Source organism: Channa argus, chromosome 4 (assembly GCF_033026475.1).
Source record: "Channa argus isolate prfri chromosome 4, Channa argus male v1.0, whole genome shotgun sequence".
Taxonomy (NCBI): Eukaryota; Metazoa; Chordata; class Actinopteri; order Anabantiformes; family Channidae; genus Channa; species Channa argus.
Genome location: NC_090200.1, coordinates 11,090,482 through 11,105,246, shown reverse-complemented (window position 1 = coordinate 11,105,246; position 14,765 = coordinate 11,090,482). Strand labels below are relative to the sequence as shown.

The window sequence follows — 14,765 nt, the reverse complement described above, 5'->3', positions numbered from 1 at the left end:
CAAACCACTTCCTGTGCACATCTTCAGTGAAGAAGAAATAGGTGTTAGTAGGTCTTAGTGCACATTGCGGTTGAAGAAAATGCACTCGTGCCTGTCGTGTAATAACTAAAAAAATAGCACTCTTACGGGTACTGCAGGTGGCCTAATGAGTGAAAGCAACCATAAGCTTTCTCTTTTTACCACTTGTGAGTTCCTTTGGGACTGATTGCACATACCAATACTGTCTGTTTTTGTATTTTAAAACTGAAACTGTCACAGTCCAGTGAACATTGTGCTATCTATGGTGGTGTTTCTATGAGTAAAGTAACCTATTAACAAGCAGAATTCATTAAAATACAGCAGCATTATATCACATTTAGGAGGAACAGTTGATGCATCTAGAGAAGGTGAAAATATATTAACTTAATAAGAAAGAAATGTCAGATACGCCGGAGGTCTATCTTTATCAGCAGTGTGGTATAAAATTTATGGTCCAACAGATGCTTGAAACAAATTTTAACTGTGCGAGACCTGACACCAGAATGTGTGATTGAAGAGGAAGGGAGAGGGCCACAACAACCACAGGCTGACTTAGCATTAAACACTGTTTATTAAAGGATACTGCTGTCTATCTATGACCTTCTTGACATTTTAATCCATCCAAATGCTCATCTTTTTCTCAGAAATATCTATTAAAATTTCACCTTATTTGCAAATAACTCTTCATTGAAGTTCTTTCTAGCAGATTTAACACAAGGTATGTCCCCCTTCTATTCCTGTATGATTTGACCGTTAGTGTTGTGTTGCATGAGTGGATGCATTTCAAAAGATAAAAAGCTACACCACATTGAAATGTCAGCCTATTTTGCATGGACAGAAGTCGCCTTACTTCCCCTTTTTTCTGATCACACATCATTTTTTCCACTTCCTGTTTTATTCTGTTATAAGAAGACACTAAGTAGATTTTCCATTAAAAGCCATCCATAGGAGACATTCAAAGAGAGAGAGAAATGAATAAGGAAAAGCACTGTTTCAAAAGTTTAAAAAGTGAATGAGGTCAATGTGCTTTCTAGCTGTGGATAGTTTTAATCATCCAGTTCTAATCAAGGTAACTTTGAGCCTGTTTACTAAACTATACGCTGTTTGTATGTGTGTGACTGTTCTTACCAAGTTAGGACAATTAGTCATTGTATGTGTTGCAAATATAATACAATTTTGGTCAGAATTCTACAGTCAAAAGGCTGGCAGTTATACTAGTATAATCGTGGGTTGAGACCTAAATTGGAATGGAAATCAAGAAAATATCAAAGTTGACCTAGTGTTACCTTAAAAATACTAAAGAATTAGGGAATAGATTCGATAAAAGTACTCTAGGCCTTTAACCTTAGTGGGGTGAAATTTATACACGTGCTACAGTGTCAACGGCTTTCAGCTTGTCCCTTCAGGGGTCGCCACAGCGTAACGTGTTCCGCATGTTGATTTGGCATGAGTTTTTACGCCAGATGCCCTTCTTGCCGCAACCCTCCCATTTTTATTTATACGGGCTCAGGACTGGCAACAAGGGCACCACCCCTTTGTGCTACAGTATCAACGAACTAGATTTCTGAGGTCAACAAAGCCACAGTTTAGCTAATAAACACGTACACCTTTCAGAGTGAAGTAATATTTAAGTGGCAATAAAACAGTTGAGGACACCTCCTGGAAACCTTTCACTGGTAAATTTTACTTTAAAGAATAAAAAATTGTTGGATTATGGTAATAATTATGGTCCAATAATCACTAAGGGAAACATGTCATACTGTTCTCTTTCTTTAAGGCTTCTGAAAGCTATAAATAATAATTTCAACCCGTTACGATAAGTTGCTTCCAAAAACATGGCACATCCAGAACTGGTTTCACTTCAAGGCATGCTTGCGAGGTAAGGATTCCACATGCATCAACTAAGAGACACCTGCTACATTTCTTGGATTCATGAAGCACGTTCTGTAAGCCTGCTGTGGGTGGTATGCATTTATGTCAGAAGCAGCATGCCAGTGTCTCTGCATAAAGAATGACACCATGTGGTCATTTAGGGTAAGGCAAAAACAAGTGCTGCAAATGTGCACAGGGGACATTTTTAGACAGTCTTAAGACATAAAATCAGTTTACCACAATCCACAGTCAGTGTTGTATTTAAGTGAAATATGAGCACTCATGGATATCTTGCGTAGGTGTAATGTAAAATGACATGTCAACAGAACACCCCTCAAATCTAGGTTAATGCATTTAACAGACTGGTTAAAAAAAAAAGAGGATCCAGAATTCAACCTGTAGCCAACTTCACTGTTTCAACAGTCTGAAATGAACAAGAAGAAAATTCAACATGTGCAACTTTGTTAAAAATATTATCAATCTATTTTTGTAAAGCAAATGCAAAGAAACGTCCATGTTAAAAAAATAAGTATGCACAATAGTGGTGGACCAAAGATTTTAAGTATATATTTTGATGCTAATGAGATTTACGTCTTAAAGTCTGTGAATACACAGACTGTTCATCTTTAATATTGAAATATCAGCGAAATGAATTACATTACAATCACAGCTACGGTATAACTCCAGAACAAATCCATGTGAAGAAAAAATAAAAATACAAACTTTAAATTTAAAAAATTTACAGAAATTACAGAAAATCATTTGAGTTAAAAACCAATATCTGCAAATGGATTTAACAAGTCAGAATCCTAAGAACAAAATGCACTTGGCTTGGAAGTTGGTATTTACACACTTATACAAGCCTGATGCCATCATCATTATGTACATGGGATTTGAGTGATACTGCAAAAACTGGAGAAAGACTGGGAGGTCCTTCCTTTTTGTGGCAACAAGAAGGAAACAGAAATAAAGACAATGTATGTTAGTTGTTCTCTGGTTCTCTTTTATACAAACTGGCATGATGTCCTTGTATTAATATAACTGTCATAATCACCAATGACTGGCTTTCCAAATCAACAAGCAACAAACAATCTACATATGGAAAATGGAAAACAGAGCCTACATGAGAAATAAGGCTGGGTATGTGCTGGTTAAAGCCTTTTTTCTAACCAACTCACGATGCATCATGGCTGACATCATTAACAAATCATCAGAAGTTAACATCAGCCACAATTTTCAATTTCTTCTTCTTCTTTTTTTTTTTTATTACAGCAGCGCCACAAGTGTTCAGTAATGGCTTTCAGTTCGAAATGAGTCCAAAATATGTGCTTTTTGCATAGTCTCAATGTGGTTTGTGTTTTCTCTTCTTGTGTTTTTTGTCCTTCTTCTTGCTTGAACATTTCACACAGAACCACTCCTGGTCCTTAGGGGGCTCTGCAAAGATCCCAACACAAGGCCTGAGCAGACAAGAGAAGAAAAGAGTTCCAGTTATGCAAGAGGACCTGAGGAAACCGTTATTTCTAATTCTACTCCATTTTAAGGTGGAGGTGTAAAACCAAATGTATTTATCCCAAACTGTTACGGCATGTGCACTTCAGGTTGAGAATAATTTAGTATTATGCTTTGTCATTGAAATAACTACTTTTAAATAAGTATAAAATGTGTCCTTAAATAGAGAAAACTAATACCAGTAAATTTCTGAAAAAAAGGTGCATTACTTAGAAATTAAGTCACTAATTCTATACCTTACTAAGTAGATGACAATAAAATTAATAAAAATTTAGATGTTTTGTTTGAAATATTTTTTTAATTCCTAGTTTTTTTGTCATTAATTTTAAATATTGTGGCCAAAACATTAGAACCCCCTCTGCTTATAATGCACCCCATTACAACTCCACTACCCACTTTGAAGTTAATAATAAACACAGTAAAATCATCACCTATCTGACAGTTTCAACCTAAAAACTGAGAAATTATAACCTAGTAAAAGTAGAATTCATGGCCATGGCCATGGAAAGCAAATAAATAAACATAAAAAAAAAACATAAATAACTTTAATACAGTCAAACTAAGTTTAATTCAAGTGTGGAGCAATTTGAAACATGAGACAGATTTGGTAATAGGGCAGTTGTTGTCTTGACACTGCAAATAAGGAATTACAGCTGAAAAAGTTCAGATCAATTCTGATCAATAATTTGTAATTATACCATCACCATCAACTTCCTTGTGTATGAGGCAGAGAAGGGACATGTTTCGGGAAAAAAACATGGTTGAAAAAAAAAAAAGACAAACAAAAATCAGATAAACATTTGCCAGATTTTACGAAAGCTGATCGGATATGTGAGAGAAAAAAATTTCGTGAGGAAAAAACAATCAACTTTTGCGAAATGTTCGCAAATGGTTTCATTATAATTATTAAACACAACAATGGAGGGTACACAGACATGGGAGCCATTCATAGCACTTTACTTTGAGCTTGGCCTCAAATATAAAAGACATTAAATCAGTACTTGGCAGTAAACACAATTTTCACATCAGTGAGAGACACCTGAAGACAATACTTAGCGCAACGGGGTACTCTTGCTGCAAAGTGTATTCTGACCTGGCAGACACGGTTGACTTTGTTAGAAACCTACTGCAGAACTGTGGACAACTTTACGATTACTGATTGTGCTAAATGCAGAAATCATGGATTACTAGTTAGCGCTAGTAAAACCCTAGCGTGCCATTAATAAGAAACGCCAATATCATCTTCAGCTGTCCTTCATTTAAGTGAAAACCATATTTATTGTTGAGCACTTTAATGCATTTATGTTTAAGCCTAAACTCAAAATAAAATTCTGTGAATGGACATGTATCGCTGTGATTTCCATGGTGACCAACTGACCCGGAAGAATATTTATAGTGAAAACATTTGCAAAATCTCCCAAAAGTTAATCTGTTTTTTTTTTGTTTGTTTGTTTCTCCCTAGATGAAGAGTAGAAGAGGTGAAACAATGTATTATAACCACTTGATGTAATGATGCAGGGGTGATGTAATGTTTTTGGAGCATCAGCAGATATAGCACACAAGCTCCAAGCCAAAGATTTATTTCAGTATTACAGTTTAGTTATAGTTGGTAAGAATGGCGGTTAATTAGCTGCTGTTTGAGATTTAGATTTTCATGTGTAAGTGATAATTTTAGTGTTTTTTCTCTCTTCTGTGACCATGGACCCAAGGCTCATTCCAATACTAAGTTTTGTATATGGCAGACATTTATCAGTGAATTCAAGCTGTAATTGATGGTAGCAACTGCAACTATAAATGTACTCAAAGCACAACATGGTAAAAAAAAAAAAAAAGGCCAAGAAGTCAGGAAAAAAAGCAAAATAAATCTCTTACCAATGATACCAATCATCACAGTCATCACATCCTATCATGGGACTACCATCGTCAGGTTTGTTGCATCCAGGACAAATCCAAATCTGGTTTCCCCATTCATCTCGAATCTCGTATACAGACAATATACAAAGAAACCACAGATCAGTGCCAAAATAGCTATTTCATGAACAACATAGATAAGTGAAAAACTGTTTTATCTTAAGGCTGGAATATGCTTCCTGCAGACGACTGTGTGCAAGCTCCTTTTCAAGAAACCACGCACTGTCCACAACAATCCTGTATGCATTGCTCTCTGTCACTGTAGCTGGGTATAGTTTCAGTATGTAAACGTTGTACAGGGCATGTGCTGGGTTATGTGTGTCTGTGTTGGTCTGTGTATATATGTTGATTATCTCACTGTTTGTGCATGTCGGAAGCAGGAAGAGAAAGAAGTGGTTGGGGTTTCCCTCCAACCAATGAGCCAATCACCAAGAAGAAGGCATGCTATTTTGAGTTTTACAAAATAAGAGGCCTCACCAGGCCTGGTTTACCAGCTATTATTATTAACATGAATTGGGCATTAACTCTAAATAATAAACTAATGTGTTCACATAAAATGAAAAAACCCTATTCAAGCTAAACCGCACAACATGCACTCTCGCTTCTAGATGAACCACACTTCATGTAAAAAATGTTTGTATACATTCATTCTCAGTAAACTAGTTAGAACAGAGTACGAAAACTCACCACATAAGTACTAACAGTCTCAGTGATGACACTGCGGACTGGCGTTTTGAGAGAAGCTGCAGGAGAAAGAATAGGGGCTGGGGAGAGCAAAGCCGAAGGGGCAGGAGCTGGGGGAAGTGGAGAGGCAGGTGGGGGCATGGTGGGTATGACAGGGGAAAGTATTGGAGGTGGTGGAGGCGTCCGAGGGCGATTCCCAGGTCCAGACTTGGTAGCAGGGGTTTTGGGTGCTGGTGTCTTTGGTTCTGAGTCTGGAACCACCTTGCTGATAACACTGCGGACAGATAGATAGTCAAACAGACAAAGCAAGTCAGTAACAGCAGCTTTTACTATTCCTATGTAGGATATTTAATATAAAAAATATAAACAGGTTTCATTTATGACAATAAGTTAGTTAAATGCTTAGTAATATGTTTCATTTACAATGCACCTTTGAGAGTATGGCACTCTTGTAGATTTTTAAGGAACATGGTTGGAAACGTGTTGTTTTACACATTTTAATTTATGATAAATTATTAATTTTTATGTTCTGCTTATATTATAATTTGTTTTTAAATGTTCCGATGCTCAGTATGTCACCTAATTAGCACATTTGATGTTTTTATATATTAGTGCCAATACAAACAATAAGTTTTGGTACAGATACATAAGCAAAACGTTTTTCAATTGCCTAAAATATATATCTTTTTTGTTTTTAATGTAACATGCTAAATTTTCCTATGTTAAATACAACACTGCTGCTTTAGTAAACAGAATTTTAATTATAACTCAGAATTTTAGGTACCTGACAATTTTGAATACGGCTGTAATAATAAATACAGAACACTGCTATAACACTACAGACACAGAACATCAGTCTGATTCAAAGATGTTTTACCACTAACGCTTTTAATATAAAAAAAAACGACATATCACTACAAACACTCATTGCTTACATTTTGTCCTGGCCTGCTCCCACCCTGAGCGTGAGTCTGGGGATGACTGGAGATGGTACAGCGGCTAAAGTGTCTATTTTTACCTGAGGAAACAAGACAAATAAGGTAAATCTATGTGACACACTAACACAACATTATAACACATGAATTTAAAAAAAAAAAGGACCTTCTCCAATCGAATTCTCTCTTTTTCTTTCTCTTTTTCTTTTTCTCGTTTCTCCTTTTCCCTCTCCTTTTCTTTCCTTTTCTCTTCTTTCTCCATCTCCCTTTCTTTAGCCTTCTCTCTCTCCTTGTCCTTCTCCTTATCCTTCTTTTTCTTCTTCTCCTTCTTGTCTTTCTTCTTTTCCTTCTCCTTGCTCTTTGTGTCCTTATCCTGAAGGATTGGGGCCAAAGAGGGAAGCATGGAGGGCATGCGCAGGCAGGCAGAGGGGCTGAACAGTGGTGGGACTTCACCCAAAGCAAATGGGGCTAAAGCAGATTGTTTCTGCTTATCGTCCTTGCTTCTGTCTTTACCCTTGTCTCTCTTATCTTTGTCCTTTTTGCTTTTTTCTTTATCCTTTTTCTTGTCTTTGTGTTTCTCTTTCTCCTTCTTGGGGACATCTCCATCTCTGGATTTTATCCTGATGGAGCCTTCAGGCAGAGTAAAGTCTCTCTGAACAAAGTGTTCATCATCCTTCACTCCAAACTCCTTCCAGGGCATCTTGATATCCTTGGAAAACTCCTTGTTTTTATCCCTGTTCTTATCCTTATTCTTCTCTTTCAGCTTGCTTTTATCCTTTTCCCGGTCTTTGTCTTTTGACTTGTCTTTGTCCTTCTTCTTCATTTTAGTTTTGAGCTCCTTCTTGAGCTTTTTCTTGATATCTACTGGTGACACAATCTTGTTCTTCTCCTCAAACACCTTAAGTAAAGGTTCAGGAGTTGGTGGTGAGGCTGATCCTGATGACACATACTGTCCTTGGTTTGCTGGAGGGGCAGAAGGAGCCCCCTGGTTAACCTTTCGGATCACCTCATTGATTGAATCGTCCATAGTCCAGTTTCCTAGGCCTGTATGTGCAGGCAGGTGAAATGGTGTTGACGTGTCTTTTATTGAGTTGCTTGTCCCTATTGGGACTTTAGGTGTAGATGGCTCCATAATGGTCAGTCTCCTGGGGCTGGAGAATCCATTGCTATCTGAATCAGAGCCAGAAGAAAAAGCAAAAGGATCAGGCTCCCGCTCAGCACATGCTCTGGCAATCACAGCATCAATGGAATCATCGATAGCTGTATTGTCAGGCTCCAGTTTCTTGAAGGGGCCCTCAGCGAACTCCTTGTCCTCTAGATTCTGACGCATATGGATGTTCTCTTTGCCCATCCTCTCACTCAATGCAGGCAGCGGAAGCCTATGCACACCGTCAGTCTTGTTCTGCGGTTGAGGTGCTTTAACTGGAACCATCTTTGGGCTCTTCGGGCTTTTAGGACTCTTTGTCCTACCAGGTGACTTCTTTCTTTCCTTAGATGGCTTTGGAGAATGGATGGGACTGCCACCCACTGGAACAGGAATGATCCCTTTTGGGGGCTTAGTCCGTTGTCTCCCAGGGGATGAGACCTTAGGCTTTCTTGCAGGAGTGGTGAGGGCCTTTGGATCAGAGTGTTTCGGTACTACTGGCTGAGGCCGGAAAGAAGGCAGAGCTCCAGGAGGTGTTTCAGGTGACAAGGGGTTGATGCTATCATGAGAAGGCAGCATGCCTGGGGGAATGCGCTGTGGATTGAGAGAAGTAAGCGGCTCCCTGGGCTCAACCCCCCATTCTGGGCTGAGGCCGGGGTACATGCGTGGTCTCTTGGAGGTAGGCATCATGCCCATAGCTGCATCAGGGCTGTCCAGGTGCCTCTTCAGTGGGTGGTTCTCATCATTGACTGTCTCATCTTCTTCCATTTCTTCTTCATCCTCTTCTAGTGCCACCTGCATAGCTTCGGCTGAGGTGCCCATGTCAGCAAGGACTTCTTCCTCTTCCTCTTCTAGACAGATATAAGACAAACAAATGAGACTTGAATTATTGTCCTGCATCTCCCAAAACCATTTTAACACATATACAGAAACTATTTGGCTCCCAACCCTAACCATATGGTTGGGTAGACCTAAATATCAGTTTATTTGGTAAAGCTATGTTACCTAAAAAATAAACTTAATACAATTTAATTTTAATCTAAATTTTTGTTTAAACAGAGAGGTATAAATATAATTTACACAGTATTTCTTTAGTTTATGGTGTTGAATTCTAGTGTAGTATGCAGAGAGCCATTTCCATGGTGGTATAAATCACAGTGCTGCTGTTTTGGACTGCATTCTTTTTATGTAGAGGGTTCTAAATAATAATGGTCTGGCTTTGTTTTATATTTGTTATGTCTTCAACTACACCTATATTTAATGGGTGAGTTGAGGACATGTTGACAACGACAAATAAACTTTAATCTGTGGAAAATACTAAATACATGATACCATTACCCTACCCTACTGACCTTCTTGTAAGGAGACCAGAGGTGGCATGAATTCTGGAATGTAATCCTTCCTTTCCTCTGTATCTCGTACTCCAGGCTGGGGAAACTGCAGGACATTATTTTTGCTCACAGGAAAGACGGGCATCTGCTGGGCAAAGGGCACGGGCTCCAGGTTGTGGACATAGTCCTCCAGTTCACTAAGACTCACACCCAACAGCCTGAAGGCCTGGCTGACATCATCCAGTACTGGATCTGTTCTTCCATCTGAAATCCAGCATTTAAACAAACCATTAAACTTTAGGACATAACTTGCATGAATCTAATCGATACTGTTAAGTAGGACCTTCAACAAGCTAACTACACACAAGTAATTTTGCAGCACATACACTGAGGTATACTTATGTTGATGCTGACCAATCTAAAGCAAGAAGTAATGCTCAACAGGTTTCCGTATATATGAGTCATTTAAAAATAATGGCAACTAATGCAGGTGACATCGACCTCTCAAACTGTATTGATCACAACTTGGAAAGCATGACCCTTACAATAACAAAAAATTAACGCTACTTAACGTTAGCTGTCTAAATGTTAGCTAGTGTACTTTTTGACACATCAACCCTTGCTAGGGGGCGCCAGCTATAGACCCAGTCAACAACAGCGTGATCAGAGTACTTCGGGTTTCAGGGTGAAAAAGTAGTCATGCTGGTAAATAAAGCACTTACAGAGCTCAGAGTACCGATGGCAGACCCTGGCCAACTGCTGGATATATCTATGCAGAACATCGGAGAGGAGATCGCAGGCAGTGAGCTGAACCGCATCCCAGCCCAGAGCTTGGCAGATCTGCGCCACCGAAACACGCAGCAGCGAGCGGGCATAGCTCTCGCACATCTCGCTGACTTTGTTATGGTATAATTCCGGTCAATTCCTCTTCCAAAACATGCCCCCGGTCTTCATGTTTCACTGAACCCCTTAGGGGCTTGAGAAAACCCGCTACCGCGGTTAATTTTGGACATCTACTTCACTAAATATATTGGCGCTTTTGCCAGAGTCGCCATCTTGAATCCATCGATAAACCCATCCCCGAAATCTATTTCGCACATGCGCAGAAGGGCGAGTCTGTCTACACAGTTCTGGTGTGTTCGAACGGTTCATTATTGTCCGCACATGCGCAGAAAACACTTTGTTAACTATAATGCTGCGATATGTTGCGCAGGCTGGCAGTGCATTTTTTTTAACCTGCTGGATATTTTAATTATGGCTTAAAGTTATTTGTTGTAGACACGTTACTACCAATATACCCAGTAACACATGTCAGTATTAACAGAATAGAAAATTCACAAAGTCATGTTTAAGTTTAATGACTTTTTGTATGCTGACTATGGCCAAATTGAAACCTGCGTCAAGGGGAAAAACAACAAAACAACAAAATTATAACATTATAAAACTAGAATGTATGGCAGAGCTGCTACCCCCTAGACAGGTCAACAGTCTACATCGAGGCCAAGGGTCCAAGACTGACAGCCGTTAACACTTACAACCAACTTAGAGTCACCAATTACCCTACTGTGTAGTTTTGGGCAACAGTCTTGATTCTCTAGCAAATGGTCCTTTCAGATACAGTTACACTGCACTCGTGTGATCTCCATTAAACTCACTCTGAATTCAAAAGCTAATTAGCTGCACCTGTGATGATTTGAGTTAAAATAGGTGAATAGTTAGGCCATCACTTATATTTTGAATTTATTTTTATTAACTTTGTAGAAATCTGTTTTGACTTGAACTTGACTTTTTTTTTTTTTAATCACAAAAAGCTAAAAGAATTGAGTGCATTTTAAAGGCACTGTAAGCTGCCTACACTAGATGGTGCTGGATCTTTAACAACCTCATGATTTTTACTGACATTGGTTAATTACAAAAAATATTCAAGTGTCATAAATTTTTGTGTCGTTTTGCAGTGCTTGAATTAAGAAAAACATAATTGGAATATTTGGGAAATTAAGGGTTAATTTGTAAACGCACATCCCTTTAACCCCACATCTGCTGAATCAATTACATAAAGTTTGAATCTCATTTCATTGCTGTCTAACTTTCTTGACATTTTTTTTTTTTTTTTTTGGAAACAGACCATCAGTGTTATCAGTTCTATTATTTATATATACATTTTTCTGATTCAATAAGCTTAGCTCTGTGTGGTCAGGTTCTAGGACTCAGGACACAGTAGTTTAAGAGATTTATTTTCAGCAAGGTTAAAGGGCTATTTATAAAAAGTTTTTCACCGTATGTAGGTTCTTTATGCTCTTTTGATTTGTAAAAGCAAAACAACAAAATTCTTTATTTTCAGTTGCTATGTAAATTACAAAAGAATTAGCATGTAGTAATGAAGTTAAACTGTTGCACTAGTTAGGAAACACTGACAGGTACCGTAACAGCATAAAACTAGAGATTTTAAATAAGTGCGGCATCAAGGGGATGTTTAATTCTCCATCTGGCCCTAGCTGTGGAGGGCTATGGGATCGTTTAATTCAGACCCATAACCAGAAATCAGAATTAGAAATTAGACAGTGGTAAAGACTGTTGTCCTACCGTGTGTCAACTAGCAGTGACCTCTGTCTGACACCGGAAGAAAGAAGACCATAAGAATGTTTATAAGTTAGCATAGTGTGTTTTGTTATTTGGTAATTGTTTCCAATATTAAGTTAGTAATTGTTTTTAATATTGGAGCAAATAAGGATCTGGTTATGTATAAGCCAACCAGGGTTTCCTCTATTTTTTTGTTTAAGTTATGTATTGTATTGTAAGGCTAGTGAGATTAAGAGGTGTATGTATAAATGTACTGTCAGATAAAGAAAGTTAAGCAAGGTGGTGGAAAAATAAAGTACAAGATACGTTATTTAATGGATGATGATTGCAGGGTGGAGGTGGTTGAAACCAAACATTCAGTTTCAACATTCAGATGGCGAGTTCAACCCACTGTTTGGTGAGTTTTGTGATATAAATATCTCAGTCAAAGAATTACTCCACAAACTCCACTTAAATCTGAAGAAGAAATGAAGTGTTAAGCAATGCTGGTTGGAGCAAAGGGGAAGTTTATTCAGAATATTTTGTGACTATGTTGCCCGTTGGATTAAAGAGGCACATCACTGCATAGAGGAAGCAAATAAGGGAAGTGACTATATAAGTCCTGAAGACAGTGAGTCTGTGGTGTCCTCTAGGAGATCCAGGAAAACCAAAACAAGTTCAGTCTGCTCTGCAGCATCTTCAGCTTCAAAAATATGCCTAAAGGTTGAACTAGAAATGGTGGCTTTATTAACTAAGGCTGAAGCATTAAGGCAAAAACACACTCTGGAGGAACAAGAACCAAAGCTTAAGGCAGAAAATGTGAAGCTTAAGGCAGAAAGGAAAGAGTTTGAAATAAAAATCAGAGCAAAATAAGAACAATTGGAAGTGAATGCTGCTTGTATGAGCCAACCAGGGTTTTCTCTGTTTTCGTTTATATTGTGTTTTGTAAAGTTATATAGATTAAGAAGCTTATGTATAACTGTACTGATGATGTCATCAATGACATCACATAAGTGGCTTTGAGGTTTTCCTTTTAAGTTCGTCTTTGAAGTTTGCCTTTAAGATTATTGACCAGTTGTTAAGGAAGCACTGTATAACAAAAATCTGTGACAAGTGAGGTAATTCAACTCAGCATTTGGAAAGAACAGTCACAGCTATTGGGGCTACAAGACACAGCTATTAGTGCTGACAGAAAGAACGGTCTACAAGGTAGAGGGGTCCGCAACAAGTTAGAAGTGAAAGGAGTGTAGCTGTGGAGGCACACAGTTTCTTACCTTGTTCGGTAGAATTGATTTGTGAATGAGTTTGTAAAATTACTATTCGTAAATGTGTGAAATTACTAGTGTAGAATTACTCTGTTATGGGCTAAGTTGAGAAACGTGGAATTCAGTGTTCTTCATACAACGATCTCTGGAGTTCATAATTGTTGGACCACTGGATACGAGTAAGATCGCCTCTACATTGTTCTTGCTGCTACTAATGCTCAACTTGAGATCTTGCAGAAATATAAAGGCTCTGTGGTGTCTGGTGGCTCAAAGAGCAGCAGGAACAACATCAAATTCAGTCAGATGCAGACAATAAATGCATGGGATAATGTACCTGTAACTGCTGTTACCAATGTTGCTGAACAGTGTGAAGAAGCAAGCAATGAGCGTATTATTAGGTATTTCAGTGCTAAGCCCCGTGGGAATGCAAAGGCAGAAACAGGCCACTGTAGTTTCCAGGAAAATCCTGTTAGCTAACTTCCAGGTTCAGAAGGACAGCATGCTTCGCTCATGGTAGCGCAACGCCAGAATGACATTACAGAATTTCTGGTTAAACACCAAATGTTGTCTACCATCCCAAAATATCCCAAAGTGGAGATCCCCTGGTTTATAGACTCATCAGAACATTTGAACATGGGGTGGAGAATAAAACGGAATGACAGCGATCCGCTCTATTTTTTAGAGCAGTATACAAGTGGGCATCCTAAAGAGGTAGTGGGAAGTTGCTTTTACATAGACCCGAGCAAAGGATGCAAAAAGGACGAGCAACTTTTAAGGTAGCATTTTCGCAAAGAATATAAGATATCTGTAGCCTACATGGATAAGGCCTTAAGTTCGCAAACAATAAGGCCGATTATAGTCAAGTGCTCAACTCATTTGCTCTTTCCCTCAGCAGTTGGGGAAATGCAATGGAATGTATGGATGAGACTAATGGTCCTGGCAACATGCATGCTATTATTTCTAAGCTTCTATACAAGTTGAAAGAGAAGTGGAGGAATGTGGTTTATGATATTTATAAGAAAGGCAGGCATAAGGCTACGTTTAAAGACCTGGTGGAATTTGTAAACAAATAGTTCCATAGTTCCTGTCCATAGTGCAACAACCCACAACAAGTAGTTGTAGATAAGTGGCTGCATCTTAAAGGGGTGCAAATACCTGTCAGAAGCAGAAATAGGCCTGCTGATTAGAACTAATGTTGCCAAGGCAATGGAACCAAAGGTCCCTGTCATTAACAATGGGCCTTATGCAGTATGCTGGAATGCAGAGTCAATGGCCCAGTATAAGAAGGTGGTTGCAACAGAACCAAAGATGGAGTAACACAGGTTGCATCAAATCGTATATCTGTTGCCAAGCTGGACTTCGCATCAAGACAAAGACGAATATGACTTTGCTGAGGGTGGTCAAGAGGAGCAGCAGGAGATGTCTCCTACACCTACACCCTGCCATTCTGGTTAAGGATTATTGGATATCAGATTTCATATTGCTGGACATCCACGAAAGGATGTTTTGTCTACTTTACGTCAAAGGTACTGGATTC

The 14,765-nt window shown here is 38.6% G+C and overlaps 1 protein-coding gene across 1 annotated transcript; it reads right to left on the bottom strand.

Annotated features, from left to right (window-relative positions):
• Positions 1-2,134: 2,134 nt before the first annotated feature.
• taf3 (TAF3 RNA polymerase II, TATA box binding protein (TBP)-associated facto) lies at positions 2,135-10,496 on the bottom strand. The gene is made up of 7 exons (XM_067501958.1): positions 10,127-10,496; positions 9,426-9,668; positions 7,096-8,924; positions 6,930-7,012; positions 5,998-6,268; positions 5,272-5,378; positions 2,135-3,347 (listed from the first exon to the last, which is right to left on the bottom strand). Exons 1-7 carry the CDS (start codon positions 10,290-10,292, stop codon positions 3,233-3,235), a joined length of 2,814 nt encoding a protein of 937 aa, XP_067358059.1. The 5' UTR covers positions 10,293-10,496; the 3' UTR covers positions 2,135-3,232.
• Between the last annotated feature and the right edge of the window lie 4,269 nt (positions 10,497-14,765).